Consider the following 21,265-nt stretch of genomic DNA (forward strand, 5'->3'; position numbering starts at 1 on the left):
AGACAGTGTTACAGAATAAAGTAAGTAGAATGACTAAAATAATAAAAATCTTGGCTCTAGCAAATTGGCAGTTAGCTACCTTAAAATCATATCTTGCTGGTAGTTTTTTTTCTATTTAGGAGCAGATCCAACAATGGGACTTAGATACCTGTAAATTAATTACTGCAATGCCTGTCAGCTATGTGGCCTCTGAAGTGGAATCCAAAAACTTGTTATGTACCGAACAAGTCCAGTACTTAGTAAGTGTAAATTGTCTCAGAAGAATAATTCATAGAGCTGAATGCTAAAGATAGCTATATAATGGAGTAGATAGCCAGTTTTGTTTTTTTTTTTTAAAAAAAAAGAGGACATTTCTGGGTCCCAGGAAAATTTTGTTACTTTAAACCAGTACTTTTACATGAAAAGGAATAAAACATTCTAGCAAACAGGGACTAAAACTTGGGTTACCAAGGAATCTTAGCCGCTAAACTAGGGAGTCATATTCCCCCATAGGTGCTCTACTTCTAGTGCCAAATCTTGGGAATCAGATACACATGCAAATTAATAGAGCTTATTAAGTTACCTTCTATCAGCTGAACCATGGTAACCAGCCTGGAGTACTCTTCTCCTGTGGCAAATGTGAGATAAACGCACAGTAATTCACACCTGGTTTCTAAACTTAATGCGACTTAGCTGCCTGCTTTTTAGGCCAGGGGAGTTCAGGGCACAAACGGTGCGTGCATGTATTCTCCACTTGTGCTTCTGTTAAAAAGAAAAAAAAAAAAAAAGCCACGAAGTTTAGGTACTTCCAGGGTTAAAGAAGGGTTCCCTTTTTCATTTAAATTTTGAACTCGGGTACTTTTAAATGTCAAGATCTTTTTTCTTGAGCCTGGCTGGAGTTTGGGGAGCGTTCACAAGGATGTGAAGCAAGGTTAGCGGGACCGGAAAGGAAAGGAAAGGAAAAAGTCTCTGGACGCCGCCACGGCTCAGGGCACGGAGGCGGTGGCAAAACTGCCTTTTCCCGGGGCACGTTCCCCGTGCCCCCCAGGGCCAGGACATCCCCCGCGCCACCTGATGCGGGGCCGGCAGCAAGTTCGCAGACAAAGGTAGCTTTGTCTGGCCGCTGGGTCTGCCTGTCGGTCGGTCGGTCGGCGGGCCGGCAGCCCTCAGGCCGGGGCGCCGCTTCCCTCGCCTCAGCGCGCCGCAGCCCTTGCGCGCCGCTCTCCCCCGCGGGGTGCTGGTGGCTGGGGCAGGAGGGGGCGGGGGGGTGTGGAGGGCTGCCTCGTCCTCCCAGCGGCCCAAAAAGGCTGCGGGGACGTGGCCGGAGTGCCTAACCGCCCGGGAGCTGACGGCGCGGGGGCAGAGGCGGTTGTCGGCCCTGGCCCGCGAGGCCGCCGCTCCCCTCACTCAGGTGGTTGTCTCCTACCCCGCACCGGCCGAGCCCCTGCGCGCCGCGGGCAGAGCTCGTTTGGAAGCGGGAGGGGCCCCCCTTGCCGCCTTTTCCCCCCTCTCCTGCCCCCTGCCCTGCGCGCTCCCTCGCTGGATGTTTTCTGTCCCGGCTCCACGGCCGGGGCCTGTCCAGCCCAGCCCGGTGGCGGCGGGCAGCGCCGGCAGGGTTAACCCTGAGGAATGCGGCGGGAGGAATGTGCATGCAGATGAGATGGATGCTAATCTCATGCTAATGAGCGGCGGCCGCGGCTGCCCGGGGCTCAGCCGGGCTCCCCGCGCCCAGACGGCAGCTGGGCTCCGCCGGCAACCCTGACCCGGGCTGCCGCGGCGCGGGCAAGGCGGCAGCCCAGGCATGGTGGACTGAGACCCGGCCGCGGAGGAGGGCTTCCCTGCGCTTCCGCGAGCGGCCCGCTGTGTGCTCCCGGCCCCTTCCCCGTCCCCCCGGCTCGGGTGGGGGCTTTTCCCGCTTCCCGTCTTTCTTTCTGTCCCTATGGAGCAGCTACCCCCGCCGCCCGACCATGCCTAGGAAAGCGGGGAATGGGCAGCTCCCCTTACCCGATGGCTGGGAGGAGGCGAGGGATTACGACGGCAAAGTCTTCTACATCGACCACAACACCAAGCAGACCAGCTGGATCGACCCCCGGGACAGGTGGGTGCGCGGGCAGGGAGGTGGCGAGGCCCGGGGCGGGGGCTCGGAGCGGCGCTGCCGGGCCCTTCGCCGCCGGGGCAGCTCCGTGGCGGAGGGACGGGACGGGGCGGGGGGAGGGCAGGGCAGGAGAAGCTCCTGTTGGCAGCCGGGCACGCCGTGCCCTCCTTCCCATCGGCATGGGTACAGCCTGTTTTTAAGCCCCTTGCGTGAGCTGATGGCGGGGGGAAAGCCTGTAGAGCTCTTCCCGGGGTCGACGGGGCTCGCTGGCGTTTGGGGAGTTCCGACAGGTACCGAAGTTTGCGAGTCCCTCCCAAACCAGAGGCGCTGGCTCTTCGCCATCCCTCTCCCCCGGGCGCCGCGGTGCGGGGCCGCCTCCTTCCTTCCCTCCCTCCCTCCCTCCCGGCCGGCGGAGCGTCCCGGACGCCTGTCCCTCCCGTGCCCCCCACCCCCACCCCCCCGGCCCCGTGGACCGCCTGCCCCGTGGCCGGCCCTGCCCGGCCCGGCCGTGCGGAGAGGTCTCGGCTGCTGGCGGAGAAGGAGCTGGGGCTGCGGGAGGCCTCGTGTGCTCGCTAGGCCTCAGCAAGCCCAAATCCGCTCAGCCCCCCGCCAGCCGGAGCCCGGGGTGTTTGCTGCCCTTTCCGGGTCTGAGCGCTGTAGATGGGCAAACCTCCTCGGAAAGCGCTTGGGTGAGCGAGGTAACCAGCTCAAAGGCTTCTCGCCCAGGAGTCAGCAGGGCAGGTCTTTCATCTGGGGAGGGATTCTGGGTCTTCGGGTAGGCTTCCGTAGCTGTTTTTAATAGCTGGATGCTAGACGCCCAAGACATCTATTGTAAAACGTATATTTGGTCCAAAGTGGGCCCGAGAAGTAATTAAAAAACAAAACTTTCTGTGTATTATGAAATACAATGTTGCTGTTGAAAACAGTGCAGTCTAATTATCAAAAACTTTTAAAAGACATTATAAATTTATGGAACAAGCTGCACTGAATTATAAATGAAGGCCTTGGTTTATATTTCTCTGGTGAAATTAGAAAAGGTGGTTGTGATGAAGCTTGCTGGCTGTAAGTTGCATAGGGAAAGTTTTGACAAGCATCCTATGCTGTGTTAGGCCTACTTCTCTGTCCTACTTGCTATAACAGCAAATTCCAGTAGTGGCAAACTTAATACTTAAATTCCTTTGTACTTCAAAATATGTTAAATACCTTGTAAATTGTAGTGAGGTGGTAAGGTATGCAGGATAGTGGTTTTTATTACATCTGGCCTTCTGAGGTGATTATTTATGTTTTTATCACAGACAATAAAAAAAATTCTGGTTTTACTGTCTCTGGAAATAGTGGATTTGAAGTTTTGTTTAGTTTTAGACTTCTAATTTGTATTTGCAAAGCAGAATACAAGGTGATATGATTGAGGTAAAGCAAAGTGTGACACTGGAGTGTACTCATTATAATACCGCCTTGTGAGTGTACTAATTTAAAAATTTTTTTACACATTCTGTAGTCCCGCAAAGTTCAAGAGTATGCATATTTGGTGGTAACATTTGAGTCTTCACTCTCATTAACAGAGTAGACAGCTAAGCGAGTAACACTTGTGTGCTTGCCATCCTGTAGGGATAGGATAAATATTGTTTCATTAATATCTTGATTACAGGTGAAAGAAAAATCAAGCCCTGAGACTTGATAATCTGTAATGAGAATGAAGGAAGTAAAGACCTTTTTCAGAAAGAGTGGTGTTTGAAATAATTGTTAACCTATGTCAGTCATGCAAAACAAACAGAAAGAGGGATTTTTGCCCTTGGTGCTTGAGAGAATCCATGCTTTAGTGTACATGGCTCAACTGTGAAGCTGAATTGCCCGCACAGAAGAGAGAATGACAAGTCTATTTAATGTGCAGCTTATGGTATTTGTATTTACAATATCCACATTTGCAATCTGTATTTATATTGGTGACCTGGTTTGGAAAAGTGAGTAAGAAATGCATGAAAGTCCTGTCATGACTTTGCTCTAGATTCCATTGTATCTTTCAGGTATTTAGAGAATATCTGTTCAGAAACCATACAGGACATAATTAGGGCTTGCTGTCAGAAAAATTGAGAAGCGATCTTCCTAGTTTGTCAATACAATAAAATCTGGATTCGTGCTGTTTCTAAAAGTTATCTTAAATTGTCAAAATGAAGATAATGGATTCTACAGAAAGACTGAAAACATGTTCCCTTGTTTGATGATACTTTAGGACTTTTTTCTGTTTTTCCCCAACTATTTTCTCTGATGGAGGTCATAAAGTTTTCATAATGTACTTGTGGAATATTACAGTACATGGGCTCCTAAAATCTTTCGTTGGTAAAGCAGGTGTAGAATAGATAAGTTTTGATGGACAATATTCCTTCTGCTGTTGTTACACTGCATTCTCTGGATGATTACATAGAAAAGTTATGCTTGATGTTTTAAAATAATTTTTATCCTCTTTGAATTAGATGGTGCAAATACTGAAGACTAGTGCTGTGAGACATCAGCCATATGTCTGTGGATTGCCAGGTGTATTTGAGCACAATTAGGAACCTCTTTGTAACTGGTTTAAAATATTAATGTCTAGAAATAAGCTGACATTTGGAAGTGGCATATATCAAAGCTTCTTGGAAATATTCTGTTTTGTGGTTGTTTGGTTTTTTTTGTTTTTTTGTGTTTTTTTTTTAAATATAGTGATGCTTTTTCTCACGTACTTTTCTAGACTGTTCTGGTAGTACGTGTATTTGTTACTGCTTATATGGTGCAGGTCTGTTAATATAATGATAGCCTTGTATACAGCTGTGAAAAAAACCTGACATCAGCTTCAACCTTGGGGCTTGGTTTTCAGTTTTGCCCACTTCATTTATCTGAGTAATCCCATTGACATTAGAGAATCTCACACTTGTAAGAGCAAGAGTGACTTGGCTTGTTGTGTTTTAGGAGCGTTGTGGAAGCTATCTGAACTGCTCTGTTCCTCAGGGGTTTTTAATGTTTTGCACTATTCAACAGTGATGTTTCTCTCCAAACACTTACGGTACTGTGTTGATTTGTTTTGAAGACTGGTGGCCCAAAGAAAGGGCACTTCAAGATACAAAGTGTGAGAGAAACATAAAGGCAAGAATGTGGGAGTTGTAGTAACATTTTCACTCACTAAATATATAGATGTTATTTCTTTGTTTATGACTCCTCTAAGCTACAGCAAACTGAGAAGTCACCGATCTTGACAGTTCTTCTGAAACTGGTTTATTGTAAGAAGGGAAATATCCAAAAATACCAATTTTATTCTGTTACTACTTGACAAAATTATTAAAAGACAACTAGGGACTGAAGAGGATGAGCCAGTTGAAAAGGTGAGAATGGGTTAGAGGAATTCATACTTTTCTTTGAAGTTCCCTTGAAATTCTTTCAAGTTCCTGGGATGCTGAATTACAGAAAGGTGTTGGTGTGGGTTTTTTTCTGATAGACAATTAAAAGGGGGCTTGGGGTGGAGGCAGAAATTTGAAAAGGAAAATTTTTCATTTTTTCCACCGTTCAACACATTTTAAGTAGGCCTCATGTTTGTTATATGCCTTAGTGGAACCAACAGAGTAGAGCACCGAGGAGGAGCAGAATAGGAGATAGGAATCTCAGTACCCTCAAATCTTCAGCAGCTGGATGACATTTGATTTTCTCACCAGGAATGCAGGACCTTCATATCTTGGTTTCTACATAGTAAATTGCCCATGCTCCACTGCTGATCACCACTGACTCAAAACAGATATTATTTTTTTTTCATATAGCTTGCCTAAAATGAGTTCCACATCACAAATTCTGAAGCTGCAAGTGATCTTTATTTAACTGTTTATCTGCATTCCTGTCAGAGTAGTAAGGAGTGAGCTGCTGTGAAAACAAAACTATCCTTCCTTTCTTTCTGCCCCCTTTTCAATTCTCTTTCCACTGAGGAGAAAAATCTGTTTAAAATATATCTGTACATTTGAAATAGTTGATAGTGTACTTTGGCTGGAATGTTTCTAGAGTGCTTGCTAACTATATAATCAAGAAGGTGCTTGAGAAACATTAGATGTGCAGAAACCAGAGATCTTTCCGACTTAAGAGATTGTGAAAGAGTTTTCTTTGTGGTGATGTGGAGAGGGAATGCAGTTTCCATTGCTGCTTTCATCTTTTGGGGAGGTTGAAAACACTACCAATTTTTATCATGGAATTCTGTAACTTGTATAAGATTTGTCTTAATTAGAACATTTATTAGCTTTCAGCAATTAAACATTGCATGCCCTTTTCCCTTGGAAAAGAAGGGCACTTTGTTCCTTACTTTTTCACTGGAACTTGCTTTCTCTTGTCTTGTGAACAGCAGAGGCTGTGAGGAGGGAAGATACTGAGGTTGAAGTTAACTTGAGCAGGGGGCCTTACCTCCTGTCTCTTTCCTGGGCACTACCCTAGCTCAGGGGTGCGTGGTAGAAGGCTTCCAGTCTCAGTGGAGACTTGGAGAAATAGGAGGCATATAAGATAAGTTAAAGGTAGCAAATAAGAGGCAAGCAGAAAAGGGAATGGCATGATGGGAGGCATCATCAGAGACTGGAAAATACATTTGGATCGATTCTTTTTTGCATGGAAGTAAGCTGTGTTGTGACAGATGAGTAGAATAACTTTTACTGTCTGAAGTGTCTGGTCTGAGGCAAGTACAGTTCTGTGTGAAGTTGGTGATTGCAGGACTTCAGCGAAAACAGGAAAAAATTCTGAAATGTTAAAATTTGTGGTTGGGAGGGAACAAAATTTAGGTAAGATACAGGGGTATGATTCATCAGTCCGTTGAAGAAGAATGATGTTAAATTGAAGTGTTAGTCATTACATTTTGAAAGGGATGGATCTTAATTCTGTTTTAAGTGCAAATCTCAACATTGCTGATTTGAGGTACAACTAGAGCACCTACCTGATAAATCCTTTCTTTAGGCTGCTGCTTTCTAAGAATGAATTAAATGGCAAATCATCACTGAACAGTTCCCTTTCTCATTCCCTTTCTGTTTTGCCTTGCATCTCCCTTGTTTGCCAGTAACTGAGGAAGGAGTGGGGCTTTTACGTTTTCAGTGGTGTGGAGCTGTTAAATGATTGCCTCAACATACCTTAGGAAATTCTAACCTTAATAAGAAATAGTCACCTGCCTATTTTGGAAAATCAGTAGAGGATCATTTGATGATGCTCCAAGGTGTACAACTTGTAATAATCCTGTAGTGAGATAGGATGGTGATTTTCTTCCCCCAAATGTCTTTTTTTTTTTTTTTTTTTTCCTCCTTGTTTCATCCTGTAGTATCATTTGCTGGTTTTTATTCTAATTCCACATAATTTGTTCCTGTCTCCTTGTCTGCTCAGGAATGTGCATATTCTCTGCGAAACTGTCTGGTATCTCATTCTGGTTTCAGTGACAGGTTGGGAACTGCTTTTACTTAATTAATGTATATTTATTCAAAATAAAACCCGTGATGCAAGTACTGAACTCACAATGAGAGACTAGCTGTGTCTGAACTTCTGACACCTTCATTTGTTTATCCAGTGTAAAGTAGAATTCTAATATTACAGTGCTAATATAGCTGTGATAGCACCAGACAGTGTTAAAATACATAGTGATTGTGTATGTGGGTTTTTTAACCAGTCTGTCATTTGCTTGGGGCTATGTGTTGTTGATTTTAGCATTAGTGAAAATGGCTATGGTAACTCTGAGATAACGCTTTTATTCTTTATTTCTCTGGGAGTGATAGGGCTGCACTGTATCTTTCATCTCAGAGCAAGTGAAGTTAACAAGTCAGGAAATGCTATGGAGTATTTGCTTATGTGGGCAAAGTATGTACCACTGGTTAAAGCCAAGGACTGTGACCTGGTATGTAAAGTGGGGCAAGCGGTCTAGACTGTGGTTTATCCAGACCTACTAGTGCTTGCCTACTGGAGCTATTCCGATTAAAACCTATCTTGACTTACAAGATAGTGTTACTGTAGTTGTCATACACAATGTAAGCCTTAATGAGGAGTTGTACACATGAAGGAAAATAGACCTTTTCTCAAATGAATGGAGCTGAGCTGTTTGCTAGAGATGTTTTCCTACTGTAATATGGTTAAACGAAAGAATACTTCAGAACTATCTTGTATTTTCAGAGAAAGGGAACTGGCTTTACTTTGAAGTAGTGGCTGGGAAAGAAGTTTTCATTTTTACAGGTAAGGGTCAATATTAGATCCAGTAGGACAGATTATTTACAGCTTCAGAGATCTGTACAGATTACGTTAGGACTTCTTGTTTTTCTCCAGTTAAATAACTTGGTTAAAATTCTATGCTTTGAATGTGTTATTAAGGTTATTGGACTAAGAAAAGAGAATTTCCCTACTTTCCCTTACTAATGTTTGTAACATCTAGAGACAAGTTGAATTTTGTGAAACAGGTTTTGTTTTGGTTTTCTTGCTACTTTTTTCTTTTTAGCCTTAAATGTTACAGATATTTGAGAATTTCACTGTTTTTATATCATACACATGACAAAAAAACTAGAAGAATACTCATGGAAGTAATGGGGAAAATTGAAAATAGGCAAATATACAGTAGTATTTCCATGGTGACACATTTTCAGAAAGGCATGAATAGAAACAATGCTAAGATTCCACAACTGTTATGCCAGGACATGTAAATTCTTATTACACCAACCTGCAAGGGAAGTAGAAAAGGGCTGCAGAGGGGTAACACAGCGCACTGAGTCTGGACTGTCATGGTTCTGTTTACCTGTCCGTCTCCTGCCACCAAATAGTAAACTGACGCCAGGAGATGATTTGGCTAAAATTAAACCCCTTGTTTTTAAGGTTGTTTTCCAGCAGAATCAGCCTGTTGTGTCACTGAATGGATATTAGTGCTGGTGTGAGGCAGGAGGCAAGTCCAGATCTGGGAGCAAAAAAAGGGAGAGGGGTGCTGTAGAAACCAAGATGCAGATGAGTCCTAGCTGCCATGGAACTGTCATCTTAGGTGTCCATTTCTTTTGTTGGTTTTCTCCATTGGTTTTTTGTGTGTCTTTGTGTTCACCTTTGCTTTGCTGTGAACCAGCAGTACCACTGTCACAGACATCTTGATCCTAAATGTGTTTTCTGTCGCCAAGAAACTTTTATGATGTTACAAACTTTTAACTGACTTTTTAAATGTTTATTAATGTGAAGCTCTTGTTGAAAAGAAATGTTGTCATTGCACAGTTGCAGAATTAGATCCTGTTTCCCAGAAATGTGCTGCTGTTGCCAATTTGCCAATGTGCTTATGAATAGCTAATTTCTACTCTGTATGAAAGCAGATCAGAAATTCTTTGACTTTGGTGCATTTTTTTCCTAATTATTTATAAACCATATTTTAGACTCTGCTGCAAAGTATCTCACCAGAATGGTGGTGTAATTCAAGACTGAATGTTTTATTTTGTGAACTGGAGCCATTTGTCTTCATGTATTTGAGGGAGTCATCTGTATGGACAAATGGACTTGTCCTTCATTTGGAAGGAGCAGCTAGTGGCTGAAAAGGGGAGTGATACAGTAGTTATTCTTTCTCTTTTGTGTTGCTTGTTTGTGGGGGTTTGCTTTGTGGGTGCAGGGTTTGGGTCTTTTTTAAATAGCACATTTTGAGTATTGCTGAATACTACTGCTCTTCCCCGTGACTTTTTTCTGTGCAAAACCATTAGTGATGGTGAAGTTCTTACCCGATGAAGTCAATCTCTGGCTCTTGTTTTTAAAAGGCTAATGAAAGGGCTTCTTGGGGGAGATTGCTCCCCCCCCCCCCCTTTAAATGTACTTTTTTAAGGCTAATTTGCTTTCGGAATTTTTTGCTTGGTTAAGACTTCTGGGCTAGAGGCAGTCTGTCAGTGGTATGAATGTATTCTGTCAACTGAAACAATCATTTGCATCTCATAGAACAAGATCAGATGCTATCCTTTGAACTTGGATACTGTTTGTACTTGAAGAAAGGCAACTTTATCTTATCAAGTCTGAATACATATTGTATTCAAAGTAATTATTTGGGTATGTAAAGACATATTGTCTTGAGGCAGCAAACTCAAATTTCTGCATATTCTTGCTGCATGCTATACAATACTGTATGTTTGACCTGCTTTGGTATGTCTGTGCTATTTTTCTCTATTTATTGAATCAAACTTCAACCTTTATTTGAAAAACAAAAAGAACCAGCATACTGGAGGGATGCCTTCCATAATATGCTGCTTGTTCTGATAATCAGGTTTTCAGTGTCTAGAAATACCAATTTTTTTTACTTTTGGTATAGAGGAGAAAATCTAGAAGAATCTGTATTTTAAGTAAATCCTGCTAGGACATTCTCTGTATTAGCAACTTTGTCATGTTGTTAATGAAGGAACAGTACTTTACACACCTATTGTGGTTTTTTTTTTTAAAGTACTTTTAAGTGCTAAACTGTAATCTTGTCCAGATAAGCATATCTTATGGCCTACAGAACTGAACTGTGAAGAATTCTTACTCTGACTCAATGCCTGTCCCTTCATTCTTAAGAGCTTACCTCCCTCATAGAGCTGGGAATGTCTGACAAAGATGTGCGTATTTTTAATCATGTGGCAGATAAACTTTTGATATTCTGCAGATTGTGTACAAGCACATCATGCCATATGGCAGCAAATATGGCCAACACATGATGAATGGTGCCTGCCTTTTGGCTATGTGGCAGGCGTATGTCTTAGTAGCATCTTGTCAAGTAACAGGGTTTGACCAAAGCGCAGGTGTCCCTGTCATATAGCCGAATGGCAGTGTTTTTATTGGGATCACACTGTGGAGGAACAATTCTGGTTGCTTCTGCCTGTCACTCTCTGGGACACTTCTGGTCATCAGAGGACAGGGTGATTTGCTATGTGATTCTCTAATACTTTCAGAAGAGGAGGTATGGCCCATGTCAGCTGAAAAAGTGAGCGTTTTAACCTTGCTCGCTGTCTGTGGTGGTGGATTGCAGAAAATTGTCAGGGGAAGACATTTATTTTCTCTTGATGAGGAAACAGTGGGGTGGGTTTTTCCTTTGTTTAATACAGTCAATTGTTAAACTGTAGTGCAGTCCAGAAATGCCTGTTTCATGGCCTGATGATCTGACTGAGAAAGACTACTCTTACTGAAAGCCTAGTCCCTTCATTCTTAATTCAGATTTCCTTGATTATGCTAAAAATGTTTATGTAGACTTAGAACTTTCTGCCTCTTCACCTATGTTAACAAAATGTCTCTATGAAAACTCTTAATTGCTGTTAGAAATAATCCTGTGCAAAATTTCAGTTGGTTAGTAAACAGTTACTGTACATCAGAGAAAGATGCGATTCAGATTTAACAACTAGGTTTTTTAAATGCTGTTATTTAGCAAATTATTAGTCTCATACTGTGATTTGATTCATGTTCATGAGCTGTTCTGGCTGTGTAGGACCTCTAGGTGCATGCTGCTGTCCTCATTGTAGCCTAATCAATGCAGAGCCCGACCAGGGGGTGCTGGTTTTGGCTTCTGTTCCACAGAGATCCAGTGGAGACCAGTTGTCATGGAGAAAGGTTTATAGTACAGAAAGGCTGGAGTGGCTGGGAGCTGAACTAGAGAGGGAACATTTGAATGTTTTTCTTGCTTTTGGGAGGGCGATGGGGAAAGTGGGACATGCAATGGAATCCAATGGACTTAGCTTCTGTGAAATAGTCTGTAGTTACTGTTGCTTGTAAAGCTCCTTTGATCCATATTTAATCTTTGGTGGTTTTGTCTGGGATGTGTATGATACAAAATTTCCTTGTGAGCCAAGTGACATTTTCTGTTCCATAAATCATCCACCATTCAAGCGTACTTGTACTTCACTTGTCAAATGTGTGTTGTTAATTGGGGTTTGGTTTAAATTTTAAAACATTTTGGCTGTTTTGAGTTACCTCAAGCTGGTATTCACAGCATATCTTTGTATACATTGTTCCTTGATACAGCATCAAATAATGTAATTTAAATTTTTTACTATTTTTAAAGAGATATGGCAAGCATCCTGTGGGAAACTCATGAGCCTTCAGAAGTTTAGGAGCTTAGTAGCTTATTTTCTTTAGGAAGTGATGGCTGGGTAGGAAAGTATTGTTCTTAATTTGTTGTTAAAACTTTGACAAAAGTTAGGTCATGGTTCTGCCCTAAGGACTATATGCTTTTTGTGTACTCTTGGGGATGTATTCCCAGGTGTATCTAAGCCCACTGTCTATCCAAATCTGCCCCCCATATTCCCAAGATCGATACAATGTGTACTCAGCGTATTCACATATTACCAAAAAATCAAGTCCTTTTCAGCTCATTCTGTCAGTCCTGTTTTAACACATTATGTCATCTTCTACAGTAATTCATGATAAATTTTAAAGTATGACCTTGCAAATGTTATGTATGATTGTATTTTTTCTGAGGTATTGCATTGCTTTTAATCACATTGCCAGTAATGGACAGTTTTATTGTCTGCGGGTTCTGATTGAAATGGTATTTTGGTTTTTTGTTGTTTGAGAGTTGTAGTGTAGAGTGCAAAGATTTGCACTTACCCCACCTCTTTAGTTTGGATGGAATTGTACAGTGGTGAACGATTGTAGTTTGGAGTGCTATGTACTTCTCTCAGAGAGATTTGCAAAATCAGCTATGGTACGAGTTTAAGGCACAAAACTATTCGGTACTAAATTCCAGAGTGAACGGTGACAAACTGCCAAAACTGGAATTGGAAAGTCCATAGAGTTGGAGAGAAGTAAACAGAATACTGCTCAGATGATGTGATCTCTGACGGTCTGACTTGAATTTCACCCTTCTGAAGTAAATCACAGTGTTCCCTTTAACTTACTGGATTGGAATGTAGACCTGTGGAGAAGGCCCAGAAGTTGAGGTCTTCTGTGTTTCTGTATCTTAATGTTCCTGGACAGTAGGAGTTTTGCCAAAGTTTTTCATATTTCCCACATTCTTTTGCAGTTGCCAGCTTTGTTTTGCACAGAAGTGGCATGCTGAGGTGGTGCTTTAGTGGGTTACAGCATGAAGGATCACTTGGAATATGATATTAAAATAATTAAATACTTAAAATATATTTTGCTGAAGCATTGAGTAGTAAATGATTGTACATAAGAGGATGCAATTCAAGACAGCAATCTGACGAGCAAAGACCTCTCTCTCTCATGTTGGGAGTATTGCAATGTTTGAAATGAACTGTTAACACACTTAGAATCATTCTGGTGAATAGTAGAATGGTATGGATGTGAATAATCATCTGAGACCTCTTCAGGACATTCCTGAAATAGTGTTCAAATGACTAGAGAAATTATGGGATGCAGCAAACACACAAACACCATAAGCTTTTTAGTCAGGCTAGTGTGGTCAGTGGTTTAATACTGCAGTAAGTAAGGCTTAATATGCAGGAACTTATATACTAAACAGATGATTTGTTCAAGTTTGTGAGTTTTGCGTGTTCTTTTCTGTTTGTCCTCTGTTACTTCCAATCCCTAGGCTCTCTTTTTGTATCTCCTCTTTGAGAGAAAGACTTCAGTGATCTAAGGTTTGAGGCTTGCTAAGTAGTTGTTTATTGGTTATACTGCTGTGTTAGCTAAATTGATGATAATGTGGTCTAGAAAGAAGGTGAATTGCTTATAGCAAACCAAATTATTCTGGTGATATGGATTAGGCTTTTTCATTCTTGCTTATGTTCTTGTTTGCTTGTCTAGTTGTTGTGCCTCACTTGCTAGCATGGCTTACAATGATCTAAAATAAACCACGGACTTCTGTGCTGTGGCAGGTTGCTGATTTGCATTCAGGACCTGGCTGGCCCATTTGCGCAGAATACATGAAAGCCATCAAAACTTTATTTTTCCAGGCAAGATTTTGGCAAGAAAATAAGCTCTGAGGACAAATGTAGAACAGTTAAGGGTTTTGTATTAAAAATATTTAGAACCTCCTGTAGTTGATATTTCATGTCCTTTTTTTTTTTTTTTTTTTTTTTTGGTCAGTCAGGTTTAGCTGAAAAGTTGTATCTCGTTTCTGGTCATAGTTGTGGTGCCTAATGTGGCTAGTATTTTAAAAATGAGAGTATCAGTATGAAGAGTATTTAAAAAAAAGAAAAAAGGAAAAAACAAAGTAGTGTTCCCATAATCAACACTTCATTTTAAATTTTATTCTCAATTTGGCAGGTGTACTAGACAGTTAAGCAGCTTCAGCCAGCTGCCTGAAGTTCTTGTGAAACACTTTCCCTGCAGGTGTCTGGTGTTGAGGGGTGACAGTATTTGTCAGAGGACCCTCCTTGTGGCAGTACTGTCATTGCTTATTGAGGTAGTAGGTTTCTAACAGATCTTTTGGGAATAAGCTCTCCTAAATGGCTGTTTTGTAATACTTTATTTGAAAAGTTTTTTAAAATGGCCAGTATTGGAACTTTATCTGAATGCTCTCTTTTTCCCTAGGTGTGAGTAGTACCCATCTGTTTAGGACATGCAGTGATGTTTAAAGTTCATGTTGCACTGATGATGAACCCAGTAACATTCAGATACCACGAAAAGTTTCATGTGGCCTTGATGATGGTGATGTCCTGATGCAGGTATTTCGATTACATGAAAAACTATATAAGGACTTAAGTACTTAACTTTAAACATAAGATGATTGGATACTTGCAAAAATTTGGAAGGACAATAAGCTTAAAGGAAGACATTACTTCTCAGCCTTTTAGACCAATACATGGAATTCATCTCTCTGGAGGAAGTCACCTGTGTAGATGCTTTATTAAAAGCAAACTATATCGTAAGCAGAGAAACCTGTGAAACTTAATATATTTTTTTCTGTAGATGTATTATTTGTGCTAGATTGCAAGCTCTGATTGGAGGTATTCCACTGCAGAATGTTTATAAACTTCTTTCTTGGGCTCTCTTCTTCCACCTTTCATGTCACATGAATACTCTGATGTCTAGCAAAAGTTGAAATAGCTGTTTTTATACTCTTGATAAGAGAATTAGAGGGACAGAAAGATTTTATACTAATCTTTTCTGCAGTTTTTCTTTCCCATGGTGGCTCCTGATGCCAAGATGAGATTTCATCCTGACTTAAGAATGGTTACATCTAAACAGAAGTATGTGTGTCAGGACATACCCTGGGAACCTAGTCCCACAGTCAGCTGAAGTGTAGTTCTGACCAGAACAGGTCATAGGTCCTTTTTGGCCCATTTGATCCAGAAGTCAGCACTGGGAGATGGGACTGGTACTTAACCTAAGTTTCGCTTCGTTATAGAGCGTCTGGCAACTCGGGAGGTTGGAAGCACTCCCGAACCCCCCCTTTCCCAGTTGAGATGTAGTCAAAGAGTCCTACCTTTCTTTTTCTCCTTGGGATATCTCCTTTGGCCGTGAATCAGCCTGACTTCGCTTGATGATGAAGGTAAAAAGGAACATTGGGATGGCAAAATCTTTCAAACTGCCCGTTCCTATACTGAGCGATCTATTATCTTTTCAAGAACGTTTACATTGAAGTCATAGAATTCTTACCTAATCAGGAAGGAGGGTAAATAAACTTTCTGCTGCTGTGGGCAAACTCATCAAGGTCCAAGCGAGGCAATTTAGGGACGTGGTTTTTATCTGTAGTCTTGAGACCTTTGGATCTGCTGTAGAAATATCTTAAGAATATAATGGGTAATAGAAATCAGATACTAAGTTGGAAGAGAGGGGAGTGGGCAGAGAATCTACATGATAATTAACAGTCTATTTCTTTTTAATTATTTTTTAACTAAAAAGAAGCAAACCCAGAATTTTACAAAATCTATGTTTACTGTACTGTTTCAGAGAAACAAATTAGCACATTACTGTATTTCAGTTCTTCCTATTTGGTTGAGATATATTTGATTTTCATGTGAAAACATCTTTAAGTTTCTTTCAGACAATAAAATAGTTCATGATATAGTATGATTGGGGCAGTATTTGGCTGATACTTGTCAGTTTGGGTGGTCTGATGCTCAGATGAATTTATGAAAGAGAGAAATGAGACTAGCAGACACAGAGGTTTTGATTTCGTGAAGAAAATTTTGTGCTAGTAAAGGCTGAAGATATTTCTGTTTCCACCTTTTGTTACTGTTTGACACCCCCCTCTTCGGTTCTACTACACAGTTGTTTGTGCAACTTTGCTGTGAACCAGAGTGGAAAGGCTTAAAAGCAGCGAGTGTAAAGATGAAAAAAAAAAATCCCATTAAAGGTCATATTGCAACAAAAGCTTATAGTACTACTACATCAGTGAAAAGTGAATTTGCCTCCTTTTTTTATTTTGAAAAGATGGATCATCTTCCTTAAACTAGCTTTAGCACTGAAGACTTTGTCTTGTGAAAGCACAGTCTCAGGATGGTGTGGAGACTAAGGATAAATTAGGTACAGAATGTGTATTGAATAAATACTGACTTTGGTCTTCAATACAGATGTTGAAGTATGTGAAAGTAACAGCAGGCAACTGATGAAAATTAATTTTTCTTTTAAACAAACAGAAACCACAGTGTTTTAACATAGAGATAGAATTTATACTGTTCATTATGTTGAAACTGATGGGCCAATATATAGTCTGTATCCCAGAAGAGCTTTAAAAATAATTGCAAATGGAATTGCAATGACTTACTGAATCAAAAAAAAATTGGCAGTGTAGACCGGGATTTGTGGGCAAACACTAGAACAGGTTGCCCTAAGTGGTTGTGGGCATGATGCAGAGCAACCTGGTCTGATTTCAGAGTTGTTCTGCATTGGGCAGGATGTTGGACCAGATGACCTCCAGAGGTTCCTTCCCATGTGCACTATTCTGTGATTACCTTTTTTTTTTTTAAAAAAGGAAAAAATGTTTTCTGGGGAAGACTAGCCTGCTGTTACTAAAAGCAAATATTTCAGGATTTTATAACTGGCCTTTCCTTCATTATTTACCAGGCATATGTGGGTAAATGTGGCTTTATCAGGGTTAGACCATCAGATTAACTAAACATCATATTTTGGAAGAAAGACTATTTTCAGAAAAGTAATGTGTTGATGTAATCTGTTTATATTCAAGGCAGGCACTTACTACCATACCCTGATGTGAAGTCCTTAATCTGAAACACCTGTGCCTTTAATGGAAAAATTAGGTGATGATCAAGTAGCTGCAGGATGAGTAGACTAAAATGTGCTATAGTGGAATGGGAATTACGAGGGTAGTGGGGGGTTAGTAGTGGTGTTTTGCAGTATAGCGACAGTAACTCAATGGCTGTTCACTATAGGTAGTGTCTATAAAATGATCTAAAGCTTCATTTTGCTCAAGCTATCAATCCTACAAGCAAAAGTGTAGAAATTAAATTTCTTTCTCACTTTGAAGACCAGCTCTGCTCTATGTGGTATCAATATGGATCTCCAACACCCAGGAGTTAGCATGTACTTCTAATAACTTGAATTTTAGAATGTGATGAGGAAAATGTGTATTACATCTAATGATTGGTTTATTAAAGATAGCTCTGTGTGGGCTACGTTATTTGCAGTGTAATGTTAAAGTTACTACTACTACTAAATGTGCTAGAAGCATCTAGTTACGATTTTTTTGTTGTCATTCCTTCAAATGTGACTTTGGAAGGGACAACATTTTAAAGTTTGTTCCAGAAGGCACTTTCAGAGATGGATGATTGAAAACAACTCTCCTGAATGGCACCTTGCTGTACTTCATAGATCATAACAGCTTTTATTCACCACTGTGATTGTTTTTTAAATTACTACCTGTGGATGAATACTTGAAAGAATTGGCCTGCTGGCTGCATATTTGGCTTGATTGGGGGCTATCTTGAAGTTGCCTTTAAATTACATGGGGTTCTTGATGATCCTAGCATTTTCTAATCTTTGTACTGCATGGTTTGTTTTGTTTCTTAGATTCTTGCAATTTTAGGAAGAACAGTAATTCTAGCTTTAATTTTTTTCTTGTTTAAAAAAAAAGTGTGTCATTTCAAGCTAAGATATACAGAGATGCTCCTTTTAAAAATGATAAAGGTGCTGTTGATTTTGCATTATTCTTCCACTGGAAACTGTAAATTATGTAATGAATAATTATTATGCTAATAGTTGCTGATGGACTGGAAACTGTTTAATTTATAAGAGATACATTTGTCACAGAGAAAGCTGAGTGACATCAATAAGGGGTGTACAAAAGAATTACTGCTTTAATAATTTATTGAAAATATCAATATGGCAGTAGCGTGCTACATGTTTTTCCACAGGTGGACGTTTCATTGGACTGTCACTAGCAAGACAGGCAGAAGAAAAGAGGGAAAATGAATGTCATAAGACAAAGTGACAGTTGAAGTTGGTTGAAATATTTGAATAAACAGCTTTTTTCAGAAGTTGCAGTGTTGATAAGTCTGTATAAAATGTTCCATTCTTCTGTTTTGATGAAAAATTTTTGTCAGAGGCCCTTTTGGGAGTGTAAAAGACTGGGAGGATTTTACTGCTTGTTAGTCAGGGTACTGGTCTGGAATGTGGAAGAATCAGATTCCAGTCCCTTTCCTGGCTCAGAATGAATGGGATGGAAGAGGTACCTGAATATCCCAGGCCTGCTTCCTGAACTGCTGTTAACACAATGGAACAGGAAAAATCTAGGTTGCAGTTTTGAAAATGGAACATTTTGAAAATTTTCTGGGAGGAAAAGCAGACAAACGAATAAAAAGAAACAATGCTGTAGAAATTCCTGTGAAATGTAATTGTTGTCCTCTAGATAGTATTGAGAGGTATGCCTATCACTAGAAATATTTAACCAGTCAAAGACTATCTGTAATCTCCATAAATTCCTCTCAGATTTTTATCAACAGCAGTTCCTAGATTCAGTTGCCACGTGCTGCGTGCCCTCTGTTCCTAGCATTTGATCTTTTCTCTTTTCATTCAGAAAATAGCTCAAGTGAATAAGCAGAATATAGGAGTGCGATGGAAAGAGTGGGTCTTAGCCCATTCAAATATATCACACCATCTGTATGAATAGTATGGAATAAATAAAAGGTAGGTACGGGTGATGGCAGCAGGTGAATACAATATTTTTCAACACACTGAAGTCCACAGTATGTTTTAGCTTGTTGGCAGTTTAACAATACAACTAAGATTGTTAGCGACTGGCAGGAGGAGCATGATTTGCTCTGTACAGTTCATGTTAGTTCTGCTTCTTGGGCCACAAAGATATGCTTAGCCAGGCCTTCCTTTGCAGATCCCCAAAAACTGAGTTCAGAAGGCCCTAGCTGTGTTTTGGACTACCTTTGCCCTTGGAAATTGCTTTCCCCCCTTCTGCTTTCTTTTTCTGTGGCATATAGCAGCTGGAAGAAGCAAAACAAGGAAACAAAGACATGAAGGTCAGGATTTGGGGTGTTTCAGTCCTTGTATTGTCTTAGCGGGGAGTTTGCAGGTGACAGACATCCTCCAGGCCTCAGCTGGGGGATTTCTCTGACCCTTCTCTACTTCATTCTACACCTAGTGACTGCAAATCATGCTCTGCAAGCTGTACTCTGTCCCACTTTGCTCTACTGACAAGCAGACTTAACAGTCTTTCTGCCTAATGTATCACAGGAGCATCATGCCACATGGATCATTTTGTCTGTGTCCCTACTGTCTGAAGCAGCTATCCATACTGCAGCACACTCTCAGTTACAGCCCATTCACAAATATTTGGGCCACCCATAAAGGACTTGGGCTGTAGCCTAGGCATAGTGAGTGTCAGTACAGTAAAGGTCCTTTGGACATCAATTAAGCTTCCTAGTCAGGTTTGTGAAAGGAAGAGATTTTGTCAAAGCCCAGTGAAAGGATCAAAAAAATGCTCTAGCCTGCTTTTTTCAGCTGGCACAGTGGATTGCCATGCTCCATCAACCAGACTAATTCTTTGGCTGCCAGTGAGGGTCACCAAGCACTGCTGCTTCCTTGCGTATCTCCCAGCAGCTGGCTTTAGAGGGACAACAGGAAGAACAATCCAGGCATAGAAAACATGGAGACAACACTGTTATGTTACTTTGCAAGTTCTGTCCGTCTCTGTTGCACAAGGCCCTGCATTTCTTCTGCAGGCTCTGGTCAAATGAAGCCAGATGTCATTATCAAAACCTAAATGTGGTGGTGTTTGTTTTTTGGTGGGGTTTTTTTTGTGGTTATTAGGATTCCAAATAAAAGATGTCTGCTGTTATGATTAGATTCTTGAAGCAGAAATCACTTCTAGACAGAATGTCTTCCATGTGTTGATGCAGAAATGCTAATAATGGTTGAAATACTGTAATGTTAAGAAATGAGCAGTACTGTTGCTCCACTGATACCCAGAGACTGCTCTGGTACCATTTGGTGGATGTCTCTAGTTCTTTAAAGTGATATTGCTATTTATTTAAGTTTATGTAAACCAAACCAGAGACCTTGTCACAATCTGTTTATTGTAAATACAAGTGATAGGAATACAATGACTTTAACATAAAGAAAGCAGTAGGGTGAAGGAGACAAAATGCGATGGGCAAAATGAAATGCTTTTTGTATCTTTGGTATGAAGCACTGAAGTCAGGGGAAAAAAGACCCTTTCACCTGGACATCCAATAAAGAACAGTTTTTCCACTGTTCAGTGTAAAAACTGATGGAACACAGGAGCTGGGTTGGGAGAAGATAAAACTACCATATACTGAAAAAGTCAGTGAAGAGCTATGCAGATTTTAGGAAGGAATCCAAGTGCTTTATTTTATTGCAAAACCCCACCTTTCTTCCTTACTGTTTTTGTCTAGAAAAGTTCAGTTCTTCATAGCATGGCACAAAAAGAGATGCTTGGTATACTGACAACTGAAAACATGAAATGATCAGCCCACAAGTGTGTTAAAAATGTTTAGAACTAAATGTAAAAGAATGGATTTTTCATTAAACAAGCACGCAGCGCTGATGATTCCTGTTAACTTCTACCATTTCAAAGACTTGACAGAAGATCAAATCTCGCTTTTTATGGCTGATTTAAATCAATCATTGTTCTGTCTGGCAAAATTCCAAGTCCACATTTGAAAGCTCTTTTGAGAATTATCCTTCCCCCACCCTAGGTTTTATCTGCCAGATCAGGAAATTCCAGCTTCTTCTCTTAAATTTACTGTGGAATCCCCAGAGTCTAAAATGCAGAAAACAGATTTTTGCTGGACTGTGAATAATCATGATCCTCTCTTTCTTCCCTAACCTTTTCACATACTTTCTAAAATAGAA

At 40.8% G+C, this 21,265-nt stretch overlaps 2 protein-coding genes across 3 annotated transcripts in view; one reads left to right on the forward strand and one right to left on the reverse strand.

Annotated features, from left to right (window-relative positions):
* Positions 1-2,118, reverse strand: part of DCTD (dCMP deaminase) — a 63,857-nt gene extending 61,739 nt beyond the window's left edge. Inside the window, exons 1-2 of the mRNA XM_069787740.1 lie at positions 1,984-2,118; positions 563-741 (exon numbers count right to left, since the gene is read on the reverse strand). Coding sequence (XP_069643841.1) covers positions 563-581 — 19 coding nt within the window. The 5' untranslated portion in view covers positions 582-741; positions 1,984-2,118. The remainder of the gene's footprint in view (positions 1-562; positions 742-1,983) is intronic.
* The window catches only part of WWC2 (WW and C2 domain containing 2), a 108,287-nt gene continuing 88,544 nt past the window's right edge, over positions 1,523-21,265 (forward strand). The window contains exon 1 of one of the 2 annotated variants that reach the window (XM_069787721.1): positions 1,523-2,077. In XM_069787721.1, coding sequence (XP_069643822.1) covers positions 1,947-2,077 — 131 coding nt within the window. In that variant the 5' untranslated portion in view covers positions 1,523-1,946. Of the gene's footprint in view, positions 2,078-2,610; positions 2,773-21,265 lie in introns of those variants that run through there. The other variant, XM_069787728.1, reaches the window with a different exon arrangement.

This window comes from Haliaeetus albicilla, chromosome 1, assembly GCF_947461875.1.
Source record: "Haliaeetus albicilla chromosome 1, bHalAlb1.1, whole genome shotgun sequence".
Taxonomy (NCBI): Eukaryota; Metazoa; Chordata; class Aves; order Accipitriformes; family Accipitridae; genus Haliaeetus; species Haliaeetus albicilla.